At 34.0% G+C, this 16,588-nt stretch overlaps 1 protein-coding gene and 1 pseudogene across 1 annotated transcript; one reads left to right on the plus strand and one right to left on the minus strand.

The window, feature by feature from the left end:
- Positions 1-658: 658 nt before the first annotated feature.
- Positions 659-16,071, plus strand: LOC148956529 (uncharacterized). The gene is made up of 3 exons (XM_089095760.1): positions 659-857; positions 7,476-7,679; positions 15,957-16,071. The coding sequence occupies exons 1-3, from the start codon at positions 671-673 to the stop codon at positions 16,049-16,051; spliced, it is 486 nt and encodes a 161-aa protein (XP_088951886.1). The 5' UTR covers positions 659-670; the 3' UTR covers positions 16,052-16,071.
- On the minus strand, positions 11,109-13,052 carry LOC148956530 (uncharacterized; annotated as a pseudogene).
- Positions 16,072-16,588: the final 517 nt, after the last annotated feature.

Consider the following 16,588-nt stretch of genomic DNA (forward strand, 5'->3'; position numbering starts at 1 on the left):
ACTAATTACTTACAAACAGGTTTAATAAAACTGAAAAGTTTTACCAGAAGATTTCTATTGAAATGAGAATAAATAACCGAAGTTTTTACAAAGACAAGGTTAAATGAAATGGAAATTAGGAGATATTTGCTGCATGACCTTGTACAGTGCTCTGTAACTCTTAGTTAGTTTAGTTCCTCACAATCAGGTAGCTTTCCTAGGACGTTACGACTAGATTTCTTATCTCCCTTAGGTAAATCTCTTAAACATCAAATTTTGTTTTTGTATTTCTTCGTTGAAACCATCGTATTATCACCAATGTTTTTATGATATGGCACTAGTTTTGAAAAGAATCACGATCCAAGAAAATTCCTTAAGCAGTTTAGTTGACACATGCAAAATACATTACATCACAATGAAGGAGCAGTCAGTCACCTAAGAGTTCTCCACAAAGATGATGATGGCCTAGAACTGGATGACTCTCAAAATGGCCTAGAACTGGTGCCTATAACTTTCAGTGCTTGCATGTATAGTCGCAACCCACCCTGTTGCTGACTCAGAATCACATTAGTTCTTCGCATCTCTTTTTACAGTTTTCATCTAGTGTTTGTTTTTAAGATAACTATCTTATCTTTTCGAAATCCAAAATTATATATTACTCCTTTTTTCAGAAGGGAAAGTTGCGAACTTTATGTCCAGGATGGGCCTGGACCTGGACAAGACTATGAATGAGATCATTAAATTTGCAAAAGCGCGTCCAGTTCCTTTCATAATGATGGTTTCTATTGGTGGCTTTTCAAGTATTGCAATTGGTATATTTTTGGTATTCATGGTAAATGCCTTAACAACTGCATTTATCTCATTTTTTGTCGTTGCAGGTGAGCTTTCTAAAAATTATAACCTGAAATTATCATTCTTTTAATACCCACTTTTTGTCTCTTTCAGTTTTTTTGTATTCCTCTCAGAAGTTTTGATAATCATTATGAATTAAGGTGAAATTATTAAGAAGAACAAGCTGAATTATCTTCCGAGAGAATTATCTTCCGACGTCTTTCTCCCTTTTTATTAGGGATTCATCCTTCAGATTCGTTGATTTCTTCTTATCAATATGGCTTCCGTTCCAAATTTTCAACTGCTCATGCACTAATCGACGCCACACAGTTTATACGTTCCCAACTTGACCTTAAAAATACTGTATTGGGCTTATTTCTGGATTTTTCTAAGGCCTTTGATATGGTTGATAACAGTGTTTTATTAAGTAAACTCAAGAGAATAGAGATTTGTGGAATTCCTGTCTCATGGTTCGGCTCTTATCTCTCTGGTAGAATACAGTGTGCGTCTTGGTGGCGTGACTTCACATCCCCTACCTGTCCGGAGGAGCGTCCCGCAGGGCTCTGTTCTTGGTCCAATACCTTTTCTCCTTTATATTAATGATTCGGTTACGGACCTGGGTCCATCAGTGCACCCAGTACTTTTTGCTGACGATGGCAACTTTTTTATAACCAACCCTAATTTACCATCCGCCGTCACCTCTACTCAAGTCCTTTTGAATAGATTACAGGGGTGGTGTTTCGTTAACTGCATGACCATTAACAGCAAGAAAAGTCAGGTTGTATTATTTCGAACCCCTTACAAAAAAAATGAAGCTCAGCAAGCACTTGGCCTAAAATATTCCACCAATCTCCTCCCGCAGGTCGAAGTTGCCAAGTTTCTTGGTGTCCACATAGACTCATCCCTATCATTTGCAACACATGTTTCCTACATCAGAGCCATAATCTTGCGACAGGTCGCGTGAATAATTTTCTCCTTCTTGATATCCTTGTCACCCTTTGTTACTCTTTTATTTACCCATATATCTCATACTGCGGATCTGTTTGGGGCAACACTTGTCCTTCAATTACCAATAAATTAAAATCTGCCCAAAACCGTGCCATCAAAGCAGTTTTTCGGCTGCCCGACTATATCCCACCCGGACTTGTACTCCGATTTTGGTATCATCCCTTTTGAACAAATCATTAAAAAATTAAATCTATTCCTTGCATACTCCGCTTACCATAAAGATCTTCCTCCTCAGTTATTATCTTATTTTAATTGTAATAATTCTGAAGGCCTTTATATCCGTTCCTCCAACCATTCCTTTATTGTCCCCAAGTATGTCTCAAGTTCCCCCCAGCGATCCCCCATTTATAAATCTATACTTCAATGGAATATAATACCCTCCAGTGTCGAGCTATCCACAAGTTTTCGCACGCTGTATAACAATGTTACTAAACTTTGATATTATATTTCTCTAAATTTTTAATCAATTTGCTTTAATTTACCCGTGTTTTCGCTTTCTTTTTTTTTCTTTTTTTTCTCTTGTCTTCATTTACAATTTTTTGTTGTTATGGTCCTCAACAAGTTCGCTTCCAGGATCATTATTATTATTGGTGTTATGTTTCATTTTTATTTGAATAAATTGAATTGATTTGAATTGAATTGAATTACAAAAATATTAGAAAAAAGATTACTCAGTAATACATAAGAAACTGTCGAAAGGAGAAAAAAATCTAACCTGATAAAAAGGGTGACAAGTTACCAATAATGTTCTTGCACCATAAATAAGTATCTTTTTTTAAATATATTTTTAATCTTTTTTACTTATTTTAATATTTAAATCTTTTTCATATTATGGGGAATGCCATGACCAGAAACCCCTAATCGGAGGCTTCCAATCTTCCATTTCCAAAATCAAGGTGAATCAAATTTTAGCTTTACTAGCAGTCATTTTCCCAATAATTGCATTTATCAAGGGTGTATCAATACGTATCAATACGGAACAGATAGTTGTAGAAACAATACTAAAAAATCGTTTCAAAACTAATGTTTGCATACACATATTGTTTATGATTGGTATTGATAGCTCTGCTTTACAGTTCGTTTGTCATCAACGTTGTCAAGTCAGAATTCCAATGCTATCAGTCAATGCAGTGTTCTTAAACGCTATATATTCAACTAAATAGCTTCAAGAATACACTGTCATATGGTGAAACATTCATTTCAAAGTTTTCACTCCTTTCCCGTTTAATATACCAGGATTTACATAAAAATTTGGCTATCTCGTGAAAGGTTGAGATGGCTAGGGCACTTTTTGCGAATGAAGGATGATAGATTGCCAAAGGTTGTCCTTGTCGTCCAACCGTCTAGAGACAAACGAAATGCAGGTCGTCTCCGAACAGGATGGGAGGATGTCGTAAGGAAAGGTTTAAAGGAAATGGGAACTTCCCGGAAAGGTGTAAAAAGGGAGGCTTAGAATATGTTGGGATGGAGGAGAAGTGTTCATAGCTGTTTTAGCCTCAGCGGGTTTGGTGCCTAACAGAGTTGTTAGTAGCAATAGTAGTATCTTCTCTGCTTTGCTAGTTCAGTTAGTCCGGGCTGCAGCGGTAGCTAGCAGCCTAGTAAGAGACGATCGCATCCCTTAATAAAAACTACAATAACCCATAACTCCTAAAAATAGAGTCAGATCAAAACAAGAAGTACACTAGTAGAACCGCCTCGTCCGTACTCCTACACAGGAATCTTTCGTCCGTACTCCTACACAGGAATCTTACCGTGTCTTGGCTTGAACAACAAGGAAAATATATTGGCTAGAAAATCAAGAAAAGTGGCTGAAACCACGATATGCTGCATATACGGCATCTTTTTTTCTCTCTCTTTTTCTCAGATGGCTTGGCACTGGGACATCGTAGAGAGCTGTGTAATGGCTCATTTTAAATGAAATTGATGTGGTTAAAAACCTTTTGTAATTAAAAAAAAATTTAAACAGATAATCAATTTTTTACGAAAAACTGCATTTTTAATGTACAAGATTGATCAATGACGTCATAATCGTAAATTGTAGCCGGGTTATTACTACCTCATAGTAACTGAATAATATAAGAAACACAAAATGGTTCAATATAGTTCATTATAAATGAGGAATATGTAACTTTCATCGGATATATCGAAATTTCACATAAAGAATCGATAAAGTTTTACATAACGGATACATAAAGGATCAATCCTGTTCATTACATATGTTAGAGTAAAGAGCGAACTCAAGCCCATTACGCTAAAGAACCATAAAGAGCAAGTAAGTACTTGAAGGGACTGAAGTAGTGACAGCCCATCTCCTTCGATAGTAATTTCTGCTAATTCTTTAACGTCGCTCTTGTCTTGAATTTGAAAAAATGTATTTATTTCGTATTTTTTGAAATGAAATCGTTGATGTAAGGTACCTCTGTTAAGCCCCATCTTGAACAGACTAGAGTAGTGGTTTCCAACTGATTTTGGGCCATGCCCCACCTAAACTCTTCAAAAATTCTGATACCCCCTCGTTATATTTAAATTTTGTTAAGCAAAATTTTAGGTGTATTCACCTGAAGGAAGCTTAAAAGGCCATTATTTTAGTATCTTTTTTCGAGTTGTCCTCCATGGGCATTTCATGTGAATGATAATTGTTGTCTGTATGCAATACAAAACCTTTCATACAGTGCATGGCGTCATTGCAATTCTATTATATATATTTTTTTGCTCTTTAAATGCATATGAAAGTGACATCATTTACAAGATTTTTTTAAGTTAATTTTTCTCATGCTCATGACCCACCAAATTATTCCTATGTTCCACCGGCGTGGCGTGAGCTCCTTGATGGGAATCATAGGACTAGAGTAATCAGCATCTTGATGCTTCAGTAAAAAACGAAAATAAAGATTACTTTCCTATAGTTCTGAGGTAAAACAAAAAGTGCATTAGTGTCATTGGTTTAAGTCTGCCGCATATCCTCATAAGCCAGTGACGATATTTCTTAAGCGCATGGGAAAAAAGGAAGCAAATGACCTCACCTGTTAAAACTTGATTGGCTTACATGGGAAAAATTTTTAGCCAGTAAGTAGAACTAACCGTTAACTTCATTTTTCTACCGTGTAAAATGTTAATCCAGTAATAAGAACGAAACATTGTCAAGTCAAAAGATGTTTTAAGTGTTCCCTTTGTTTCTCTCTCAGTGGTGCCCATTGGGAAATGAAAGGGGTATTTTACCTCCTAGATTTTCACCCCCTCCCCCAGATTTAGAAAAATACTTTTTGTGTTTCATTTGACAAATTTTCGTTTTTGGTATATTCAATGAAAAAAAAGGCAGAAAAATGAAATTAACCCCACAGATTTAAAAAATATATATTCCTCCAACGAATATTTTCAAGAATTGGTGTCACTATTCTCTGTTCACTTATATTAAAGTAGAGAATTTTGTTGCTCTGATGTTAAAAGTGCTGCTGGTGACATGCTTTCCTTTTTCCTTCTTTATTCTGTAAGTAATTATTTGAAAATTGATAATTAAATACTATTATTATAACTATATCCCACGTACTTGAAACGCTAGAAAAAAGAATACAAAAAAAGCAAGTGCGAATTGACAAAATGTAATAACCAAAAACAGCCATAAAATAAAGCATAACCAGCTGTATTAGTACTGCGCGTAGTCAGGTTTCAAAGCTGCTCTTCCTATTTAAAAGACTAGCTAGAGTCACACTATGTAAAAGTAGGTTTTCCTTGTCTGAAAACATCTAGTTCCATTACAAAATAAGCCTTTGGTCACTCTCCTAATTTATTATTTTCCCCACCTCACGTAAAAATATTCAAATAACTCAATACTGGAAACTCAGCATACCAAAGTGAAACACTAAGTGCTCAAACAAATTAAGAGACAACAGACATCCCAACCTACTCAAAACCATAGCACGACAACTTGACCCACCGAATACATATCAAACAAGTGAAAACCATAAAACGTCGAATTAAAACATACCAGATACACCAACCTACTCTAAACTATAACACGACAAACTAACCTCCCAAAGATATCTCAACCTAGTCAAAACTATAAAACTACAAATGAGTCAAAACACATAAAACGATCAGTGTTGCCAAAACCATATAACGAGAAATTAACCCAAGAGAATTGAAGGTTATAGTTTTTAATATCTTGCAGAGGATATTAAACATATGCAACTTGATGTACCCACCTCCAAATTTATTAAATTCATTGCAACTGGTCATGCTGAAAGTCGAACCCTTCCACCTTTAAGCAGGAAATACTTAGAACCTATTTTCATCCAGGACACCAAAAGTATCAAACTATTAAATAAAAATCAAGAAACACAAAAAAAAAAATCAAAATTTCAGATATTGAACCCTCTCGGCTCAATGAAGGAAACCTAGCACGAGTAATACCAGAAACCAAGGACAGCAAGTCTTTAAGTAAATTAGCCCGCCATACAAACAAAAAATAGTCAAGATTATAAAAAGAGATATTGACACAACACAATTCATAAAAGAAATTCCCAGACTCAAACTACTTACCTCGATATATGGAGTTTCATCATATATGTCTTAATACAAGAAATTCAAAGTGCTAAACATTAGGCTGATTAAACTCAAACAAATGTCCCAAAGAACATATCTAAAGAGAGCTGAATCAATATGTAAACTAAGTATAGGTGAGAAAACCGTAAAACAAAAAATTAACCTACTAAAGAAACCTCGACCTAAACAAAATTGAACATGAGAATTTCAGATTCCCACTTCAGATTCCTCCATATAGAGATAATCATAAATTGAAATAACACACTTGGACAATTCAAGAAAGAAACTCAACAGTCCCAAAACTTAATCCCAATATCCCCATGCCTAAATTTTCCTCATAAATGCCTCAAGAAAAAATCTCTTCCATAGACTCAAACAAGGTGGCTCAAGACAGATAGTTCAACCAGCCAAGTTAATTTGCAACCAAAAGCAAGTGAGAAAAGCCAAGCTAAGTGGGACATTAAACTCAAGACAATACGTGAAAAAGTTCAGCCTATCTGAAATACAACCCCATTGAATCAATACAGAAAGCTCAACACATGCTATACGGGAAACTCGACACGCCCAAGTCAAATTATCAGAATTCCACGAATCGGAAGACTTTAAAATTTTGGCCACTCGAATGATTAACCCTTTCAAGAAACCTGCCAAATTTCACGATTCCACATTCTTCAGATTTTGAATTTCTTGAGCTCGACAATTCAAAGCCTTCTCTGTTCAAGAATATTGTTTCTCTCTCTGGACAGATTTTTTTCTTAACCCGTTTGCACACTTTTGATTACTATGGGCTGTGGTTCACTCTTTACTAGGTTGCAGTTATCCCTGCAACCATGATTAAGGAATGCAATAGACAAAGTCCTTAAACAAATGCAGTCAGGTTTTACAGAGTAAATGAAGGAGACTTGTTAACAAAATCAAGCCTACCCAAGAATGTGTTGCCCATTTAAGAAAGCTTTGTTTGGAACTTTAAAATTTAGAACGCGTTGACTAAGAATATATAAGAATATTATTGAAAGTGAATTTTGCAAAATATATTTGCATTGTCATATGTGTTATTTCTAATCTTTTTTTACAAGTTCTGCAGGATTAATATTCCAAAACTCTATCGTTTCCAGCATCACTCCTGGGATTTGGAGCACTGATGCTTACAATTGCTTTGGTCGTCGTCGCTTGCATGGCCGTACCGCCTACATTGATGCTGATATCATTCTATTTAGGAAGTACTGCTATTATGAAATTGACATCGTCCTGTTGGCCTGCTTTCCAGAGAAGCCATGTCCCGGACTCAAAAAACGTCCAGCCGGTCCCCCTTTTGTCCGGTATGCTAACACCATTTTAAAAATATGTTATCAATTTAACTATGTTTCTCCTACAAGATTCATTTTACGAGCTCCTAAAGCAATGCGCAAATGCAATCCAAATCCCGTGGAGAAGTGTTATTTTATTATTGTAAGGTTTTCCCTACTTATCAGGGCTAAAATTTGGTAGCGTGTTATAACTGAGGCATTTGGTAAGATCGGTACTCATAATCCAGTGACAACTAATATTTATTTTAAAATAAAATAAAAGGAAAAATATTCTATTTGTAATTATTTTGAAGACTTCTAATACCTCTTCTAGTTCGGTTATTGTTTAATATTGCGTGGATCTGCTGTTCAATCCACGAATGTTTACCGAAAAAAGGATTAAGTTGATTCTAGGTTATCGATACTTCTAATCGCAAGTGTTGCTCTTAAATAATTAGACAAGACTTGGGTACCAAGGTAATTAATTTTTTTTACATCAAATTAATGCTTCTCGGAAACAAGGAATAACCTTTTTATTAGATCTCAAATTATTTGTATAAACTAAACCAAGTTCTTATGTTTATATCTTGGAAAAGAAGTTAATGCTCTTTAGAACTTTGATTAACTCCAACTTTTCTAGAGAAAATTGAATCTATTTGGACGGAAGAGATTGAAATTCTTAATCTAGCAATTTAATTCCGCTTTCTTCAACATCAGGGCCGCCTTTATATAATATTAGCACGGGTTGAGAAATGCAAAAGCGGCTAAAAAGAAGAATAGAGTCCCCCTATCGTATAAACGTCAGATAATACACAAAGGGAGGAATATTGTATTGTCCTCTAGTTTCAATCTTCTTATATATAAGATTTTAATAAACACTAGGTAAGTTCCAAGGGTTACTAAGCTGGAAGGAGGAGGCAAAAAGCTCTTTAATTTATTCTTAAGGTTAAGGGGTTTTTCTTGTACTTAACCCTCAGGTTATTCACAAGTTTCAGTTTCTAAGACGAAACTAATTTTTTTTCTATCTTAATCCTTAAGAATGCTGTATTTTTTCTAGAGTGCCCAAGTCTTTATGTACTCTAACTAAATTATAAACCCAAATCACCAAAATATAATTAAATGTTGTGCTTTGACTTCAGCACCAATTTGTATCTCCTATATAAGTATTCAATTGACTTAGCACTTTGCCTGATCTAGTCCATGTGACAGAAATCTTTCAGAAGTTTATTTCTTATCTCAATTTTATTCTCAAAGGGAAATTTAGACAGACAGTGGTAGCTTTTTATCCTAATTATAAAGAAAACACTTACTCATTCTTAGTTCCAAAAGACTACCTCATTTGGGTCTCAGAATCATTATTTATGCTTTGTCTTATTTTGTTATTCTGTCTCCCATTGGCTAGAGACCAGTTTTTTATACAATCCCTTATTTTGTACTTAGGTCAATAATAGTCCGTTGTTCGAAAATGGCGGTTACGGCTTTCATTAAGTTCAAAAACCCTGTTTTGATGTAATTTTTATCATGTGATATTGTCACGTTATATTTTAGTCGTTGAATTCTGATTTTGAAACAGACTGGTTTATTTGCATTTTATGGACCTTGTTGAGTCAAGGGTACTCTTGGTCATGTCAGATTTCACAATTTTAGATTTGTTTTCCTTACACAAAGATAATAAGGCTTTGTGAGGCTTTGCTATTTTTACATAGTATTTTACATAATAAGGCTTTGCTATTTTTACAATTTATTTAGGTCATAATAAGGCTTTCTCACAACCTCCCACACTTATATTCTTAGTACAGTTATTGTTTTCTTAAAGGAAACCATAAATTTGCTAAGAATCCATTTAATTCAATTTCTTCTTCTTCCACTGTTACGTGAAAGCCTTGAGACTATTGTTTCCTATAGTCTGCCCATCGTTGTCTTAATTTTTTAATATTTTTCCTATAGAAACTAGTCCAACTATAGAGATCAGTAGATTAAAAATGTTGAAATAAATGTCCAATAATTTGCTAGATTATTTCCTCTGACTTATCGTAAGGATATATGTATTTTCCTCTGTTCACCTATGTCAATCTGTTTCTTGGAGTTGTTCTGGAAATATATAGAGATTAAATCTTCGAATTCATTGTCCCAGTCGTTATTTATCCCAGCTAGGGAGAGGTTCCCTTTTAGGCTTATTATAGATATATTTGAAGGTTTCATTTCTTTTGCAATGTGTCCTATGCATCAAATTTATCTTTAATATTTCTGCCGTTAGAGAACACTCTTCTGGCAACTCCACTATTGAGCTTCCCTTTATTTACGTAAATTTACTGTTTTTTTCTGTTTCGTATTCGAAATGTATTCTTATTTCTTCTTTGAAAGGAGATGTGATGATATACTTTGCCCTTCCAATTCTTTAAATCAAGATTTTATTTTCCTTTATAATTTTGGTTGCCTACGCTTTGTTAATTAATGGGCTGTTTTCCATGCAGTTCGCAAAACTGCAGGAATTCAATTGTGTGCTTCTAACAAGAAATTGGTGGTTGTATAATAATGGTACAACTCTTAAGCTACATTCCCTTTCTGTATTGTAATCTTCTAAGAAATATTGTGTTTGATCTTTACTCAACCAAAGAATTTAAACTTGTTTTCAATTTGAAAGAAATACGAAGTGTTTGACACTGGGAATGGAATGCTGAACATTTCATACATTCTGAACTCATCTTGTTTATTTGATATAGAGAAATCACAAATTACTAACATTTTCAATTGTTGGGTTGCCACATTGCATCTAGTTGATTTATAAAGTTCGAATAACCGTAATGTCTATAATTAACCGATATTCTGTAGCCAATTGTTAGTGAACTCTCAATTTCAAAAATTGTTTTACGCATGTCTGCTGGATTCGTAACAATAAATGGGAAACTTTGAACTGAGGTTTTTGTCACTTCCTTGTTTATCTGCATTTTTAGAATATTTTCTCATTATTCTCTCTGGATATATACTCGATAATACGTTTGGAAGTCTTTCCCAAAATTTCTAAACTTTTGTTTCTTTCCATTTTTAATTCTCTGTCAAGGTCACTCATTAATGTCATAGATCGATCCGAAATATGTATTAACCATTCATTCTTTGCCGTCAAATAATTAACTTCATGAAGAATTTTTTCTACATCTTCCTCCGTTGCTAGTCCGGCTACCCACCCTATTGTTTGCCCCAAAAGTGGTAATATACTCCTGTATTTTCGTTTTGTATTATCCGTCATTAATGATTCTAGTATTTTGAGAATTCCATTTCCTTCACTCAATTCTAAATGTAATATTTTACACTTATCTATTACATATTCTTTTAGATCATGTATTTCTCTGAGTTCTGTGAAATTCTTTTTTCCCTTTTCTAAGTCTTTTTTGACTATTTGTTCCATAATTTTAATGTTTTCGATATTCGAAATGATCAATTTCAGGTCGTCTGTACTTTCAACTACAAAACGGATTCGTTACTGGTTGGTGTCCTTGTTGGTTTTTTTCTGCTTTGAAGCGATTTAACCTTGTTTTAAGGGCACGAGTCGTTGTACTTGTTTCCTCGTCTTCGGTTTGTGGGTCTTGTTGTACTTGTTTGTGGGTCTGCTTGTCTTGTTGTACTTCTAGAAATGAAAAAAGGAGTTCTTGTTCTGATACCACCAAATCTTGTCCGTTTGGTTTTTGTAGTTGTTGTTTCTTTTGCAGCCTCCGTAACATCAGAATCGGATGTGGTTTATTTGATTGAAGGTGTAGTTTTAATTTCGGACAGTCAAGTTGTCTCAGTTGTCTCGTATAACTTCTGATCATCCTTTACTTCCTTTTCTGAAGAAGATTCATCTTTTTCATCGTTTAGTGCTTGAGAAATAACTAAAACATTGTGAATAGCTCGAGAATCATTTATTCTCTTAGATTGGATCGCTTCTTCTTTAGCTTCAAGTATTGTCTTTTCAGCTTTTGCAACAATTTCATTCACAGCCTGGTCACTAGCATCACTACCTCCAATTTCTTTACTGGGCAAATTGTCACCTAAAGTCTCGTCTTTTTCTAAACTTTTATTCTCAGTGTTGGTTTTGACAAGGTTTTCATCATTAGATAAAGGTGCTTCTCTTTCTTTTCCGTCAATCTCTTTCTTGAACTCTTCATTTTGACCATCCATTTCCCTATTCTGAGAAGACGGAATTTTAGGTCCATTACTATCTTGTTCCATTTCCTGATCAGCGGATCCTTCTATGGTTATCTCGCTTTTGCTTTTTGTCATTATTTCTATCTTAGCCTGTATTCTGGCGGGGAAGCGTGTCCCAGGAAGTATTCTTTCAAATTCAGGTGCTTCTGTGGGAATTATTTCTGACATTTCATCTGGTGTTGACGGAGTAGGCTTGGCTATATGGTTTTCTAGATCGAAAGGCCTTATTGTTGGTTCAGTATCTTCCTGCTCTTGTTTTTTTCTTGACCTCGTCTTCATTCATCGTTTCAGCGTGAATAGTCATTGGTTTAATATCGTCTGGACCTTCATGTGCTTTTTCAACTTGAGCTTGTGCTGAGTGAGCGATTTTCGCATCTTTACTGCAGTATGTTGTTCCTCGCCTATAAGCTCTTCCCTACTTTCATCATTGTTGGAAATATTCAGTTCTTCAATTTTCTTATCATTTGCATCTTCTCGTTGTAATACAGGCACTTGTGTTTCTATGGTTTCATCATCTTTTAGATTATTATTGATAGTTTTTTAATCTTGATGTGTTTTTGGTATGGCATCTACTCTATTGAGGCTTACTTTAACTGCTTCCTCGTTAATCCCTTGTACGGTTGCTTGGTTCTGCTTAATAATATCATCCTGAATTTCTATATTTATTTCTTCTTCTTTTAACTCGCTAGGATCATTTTCTATGTTAACAGATAGTTTTTTGAAAGTATCCTTGTCTAAATCTATTTCTTCGGAAGAAGTTTCGAAGGATTCTTCGATTTTCGGTTCTGTTTTGATACCACGAGCAAAGGAGTTATCTCATAAATTTTTTATCGGTGATTTATTTAAAACTGATTGCTGCTGGAAAAATAATTCTCCTCTAGAATTAGCAACTTTTGGAATAATTTTGGAAGTAGGTTCTGTGGTAGTTTTACCGCGAACCCTTTTTGGGCGAGTTGTGGGATATTGCGTCGTCGTTGTTGTTGTTGTTGTTCGTTTTTCTCCTACATCATCATATTCTTCTTTTCTCTCCTCTTCAGAGTCATCATAATAATAAAGGTATTCATATTCGTATTCTCTTCCATTGGCACTGGTTTTTACAACTGTACGTGAAGAGATTGACCCTTTGGTGGCACTGGAATCTTATTTTATTGCTTCTCTTTTAATAGTGTTAACACTTTCATGGATTTTTCTAAACCCAGCGTCGAAGGATTCTGGGGCCATGCATTTGTCTTCACTATGCGTGAATTCTTGGTATCTTTTACACGCTGACCTTCACCAACAATCCCTTCGGTAATGTCCGGATTTCCCACAATTTGTACAATTTTTGATTTTGCAATCCAATCTTAAGTGTCCGGGCTTCCCACAATTAAAAAATTTTCTTCCTTCGTAGTTATAATTTCCCTAGTTTTTAAATTCTATTCTGGAGTTAACTCCTTGTTCTCTAGTGGAATTCTTGTCTCTTGAGTCTACTACTGCTGCTCCCAAAGACATATCTGAGAAGTCCCTATACATTAAATCAATTGATTCGAATCTTTTTGTTAGTGCTAATAATTCATCCTGGTCGTCTGAGGCCTTAGATTGTTCTAGTACTCTTCTTCCTATGGAAGGGAGCATGCCACTTTTAAAAATACTAATATTAATGTCCTCTGCTCTTATACATGGAGAATTTTTTGCATTGTCTATTGCCTTTCCCCTGATCCGGGAGTAGAACTGGTGTACTAACTCAGATGGGCTTTGTTTCTCGGATAGTAGTTCTTGTAGTTTTTGTGCGGATGGTATTTCATGTAAAAAGGCTTATTTTAGAAGTTTTTCTAAATGGTGTTAAGCTCAGCAGATACTAATACCTGTTAAAATTCAAACTCAAAACGACCAGAAATTACTATTAAAGAATAAATGATACCCAAAAAGAACAGAAATTAAATAAACAATCATAGCCAAAAACATACAGCAAGTAATAATATAAATGAATAAATAGATTTTAAAGCGAGTAATGCTGAGGTTGAACATGAAATCAAGCTTAAAACGAAAAGAAAAAATTTCCTATTGAAGTATAAATGAAACTTAAAACGAATAGAAATTAAATAAACAATCAATGCAAACAAAAATACAATAGATATTAATGTAAATTGATAAATAAGTCTTAAAACGAGTGAAACTTAAACTGAATATGCAAATCAAGCTTGAAACGAACAAAATCACTACAAACTAGAATTTGGGTACCACCTCCTTCTCTCACTGTAAAAGTCTTAAACCTGCTGCGTCATTGGTGCTTTACTGAAAACAATATGGGTTCAACAGTCTTGGAAAGTATAAACAACATCAAATTGAATATTTGATATTAATAATGATAAATTAATAATAATGAAAAATGATATTAATTGTTGAAAGATTCATCAGTTCAAAAATTTTATTTCACTGTAATTTTACTTTTATTTTCAATGCTGTAAGAACTGGAAAAGAAAATATTTGTAAAATAATTCGTTTTCAGTTATGCTCCGATGACGCAGGAGGATTTTGGTTTTTATTTACAGTTAAGGTAGGAGGCAGTATTCAAATACTTGTTTGTAGTGAAACTATATTCGTCTTGAACAACTTTGAAAAAAGATCTAATAAATTAAACTGAATATTTGATGTATAATAATATTAATTGCTGAAAGCTCATCAGTTCAAAATGTTACTATAATTTGAATGTTTATTTTCAATATTAAGTATAAAAGAAAATATTTGTCATAAAATTGCTTTTCAGTAAAGCACCAATGACGCAGTAGGTTTTAGACTTGTACAGTGAGAGAAGGAGGTGACACCCAAATTCTTGTTTGTAGTGATTTTTGTTCGTTTCAAGCTTGATTTGCATATTCAATTTAAGTTTCACCCGTTTTAAGACTTATTTATTAATTTACATTAATATCTATTGTATTTTTGTTTCCATTGATTGTTTATTTAATTTCTGTTCGTTTTAAGTTTCATTTATACTTCAATAGGAAATTTTTTCTTTTCGTTTTAAGCTTGATTCTCATATTCAATCTCAGCATTACTCACTTTAAGATCTATTTATTCATTTACATTATTACTTGTTGTATGTTTTTGGATATGATTGTTTATTTAATTTCTGTTCGTTTTGGGTTTCATTTATTCTATAATAGTAATTTCTGGTCGTTTTGAGTTTGAATTTTAACATGTATTTGCATCTGCTGAGCTTAAGTTTAAAATAGCCTTTACTTTTCTATGAAAAACTTATTTTTCGCAAAGTTTTTTTTTAATTAATATTATTAAAGATGGTAGATACAGTGAAGATACTAAAAGCAGAATAGCCAAGGCCGAGGGTGTTTTCGGACAATTTAAAAAAGGTTTGGAAGAATATTATGATAAATCTGTGAACCAAGATTAGAATATTGGATGTTGCATTGATGACAGTCGTCAAGTATGATCCTGAAACGTGGTTTCTTCGGAAGACGGAGGAGGATTTTTTAGATGTTTTCCAGAGAAAGGGTCTACAGATTGCTTTGGGTACCCGTTTGAATGACTCTATTTCAAAGTAAGCTGTTCGAAAAAAGTGGTTCTATCCCACTTTCTAGGGCCATAATAAGGGAAAGATTAAGATGGCTGAGGACATTTTTTTCGGATAAAAGATGACAGATTGCGAAAGATCTTTCTTTTTCGCCATCCATCTTGGGTCAAACGAAAAGCAGCTAACGCAGCGAAGAGCAGCTACTCAAGACGTCTTAACAAAGGATTTAAAGCAAATCGGAACTTCTTAGGAAGGTTTAAATGGAGAAGCTTTGAGTAGCTAGGAATGAAGGAAGAGTGTGCAAAGCTGTGTTGAGCTCAGGCGGCTTGTTGCTGCAAAGAGTTGTTAATTATATTAGTAGTAGGAATTGTTATTAATGGCTATTTAGTGTCTTTTCCAAGTAAATGTCACCTTCTTTACGAATTTTACAGAAGTTCTGATCTTGTTGGTATCAAAGCCTGGCTTAATAGGCGCTTTTATATAAAACTGACCTTGCTAACTAGATTGAGGTTGGATGTGTTTGCCATAGATAACTTGGCCTTCTCCTTGATAATTCTCTCGTTTCCATTATTTGTTTACTTTACTGGACAAAGTCCTACATTTTATTTTTATTCCAGGCCAAGGGGGATCCAACAAGACACAGCAGCCGGATTACGCGAAGAAAGCAGAGGGGGGCAGTCAACCATCGAGTCCAGAGAGTCAGAGGAACTAGGAGAAACACCTGAACTTGAGGAGCCTATCACGCTGCACCTTATTGACAGATGCGTGACCGTATATATATATATATATATATATATATATATATATATATATATATATATATATATATATATATATATATATATATATATATATATATATATATATATATATATATATATATATATATATATATATATATATATATATATATATATATATATATATATATATATATATATATATATATATATATAAATTGGTCTCATGAGGAACCCTTATGACTATCGAAAATCACAAAATGCGAAGATTTTCAAACAGAGGTGTTTATTCTTTAAAATTCAGGAAAGCTCAAAGAATTTCATACAAAAACCTTCGTACACACCAAAACTAGCCCTTATCTCGGCTCTCCGCCAAAACAGGTTCTTAGTCTTTTTCAAGTCACGCACGAACTACAATCTGAGAAAATATATATCACGACGTAAAAATATAAAAAAAAGATAAACCATCACAGCTATCAGTGGCGGATCTAGGATTTTTAAGGGGGGGG

This window comes from Artemia sp. Qi Xiang Cuo, chromosome 1, assembly GCF_049724085.1.
Source record: "Artemia sp. Qi Xiang Cuo chromosome 1, ASM4972408v1, whole genome shotgun sequence".
Lineage (NCBI taxonomy): Eukaryota > Metazoa > Arthropoda > Branchiopoda > Anostraca > Artemiidae > Artemia > Artemia sp. Qi Xiang Cuo.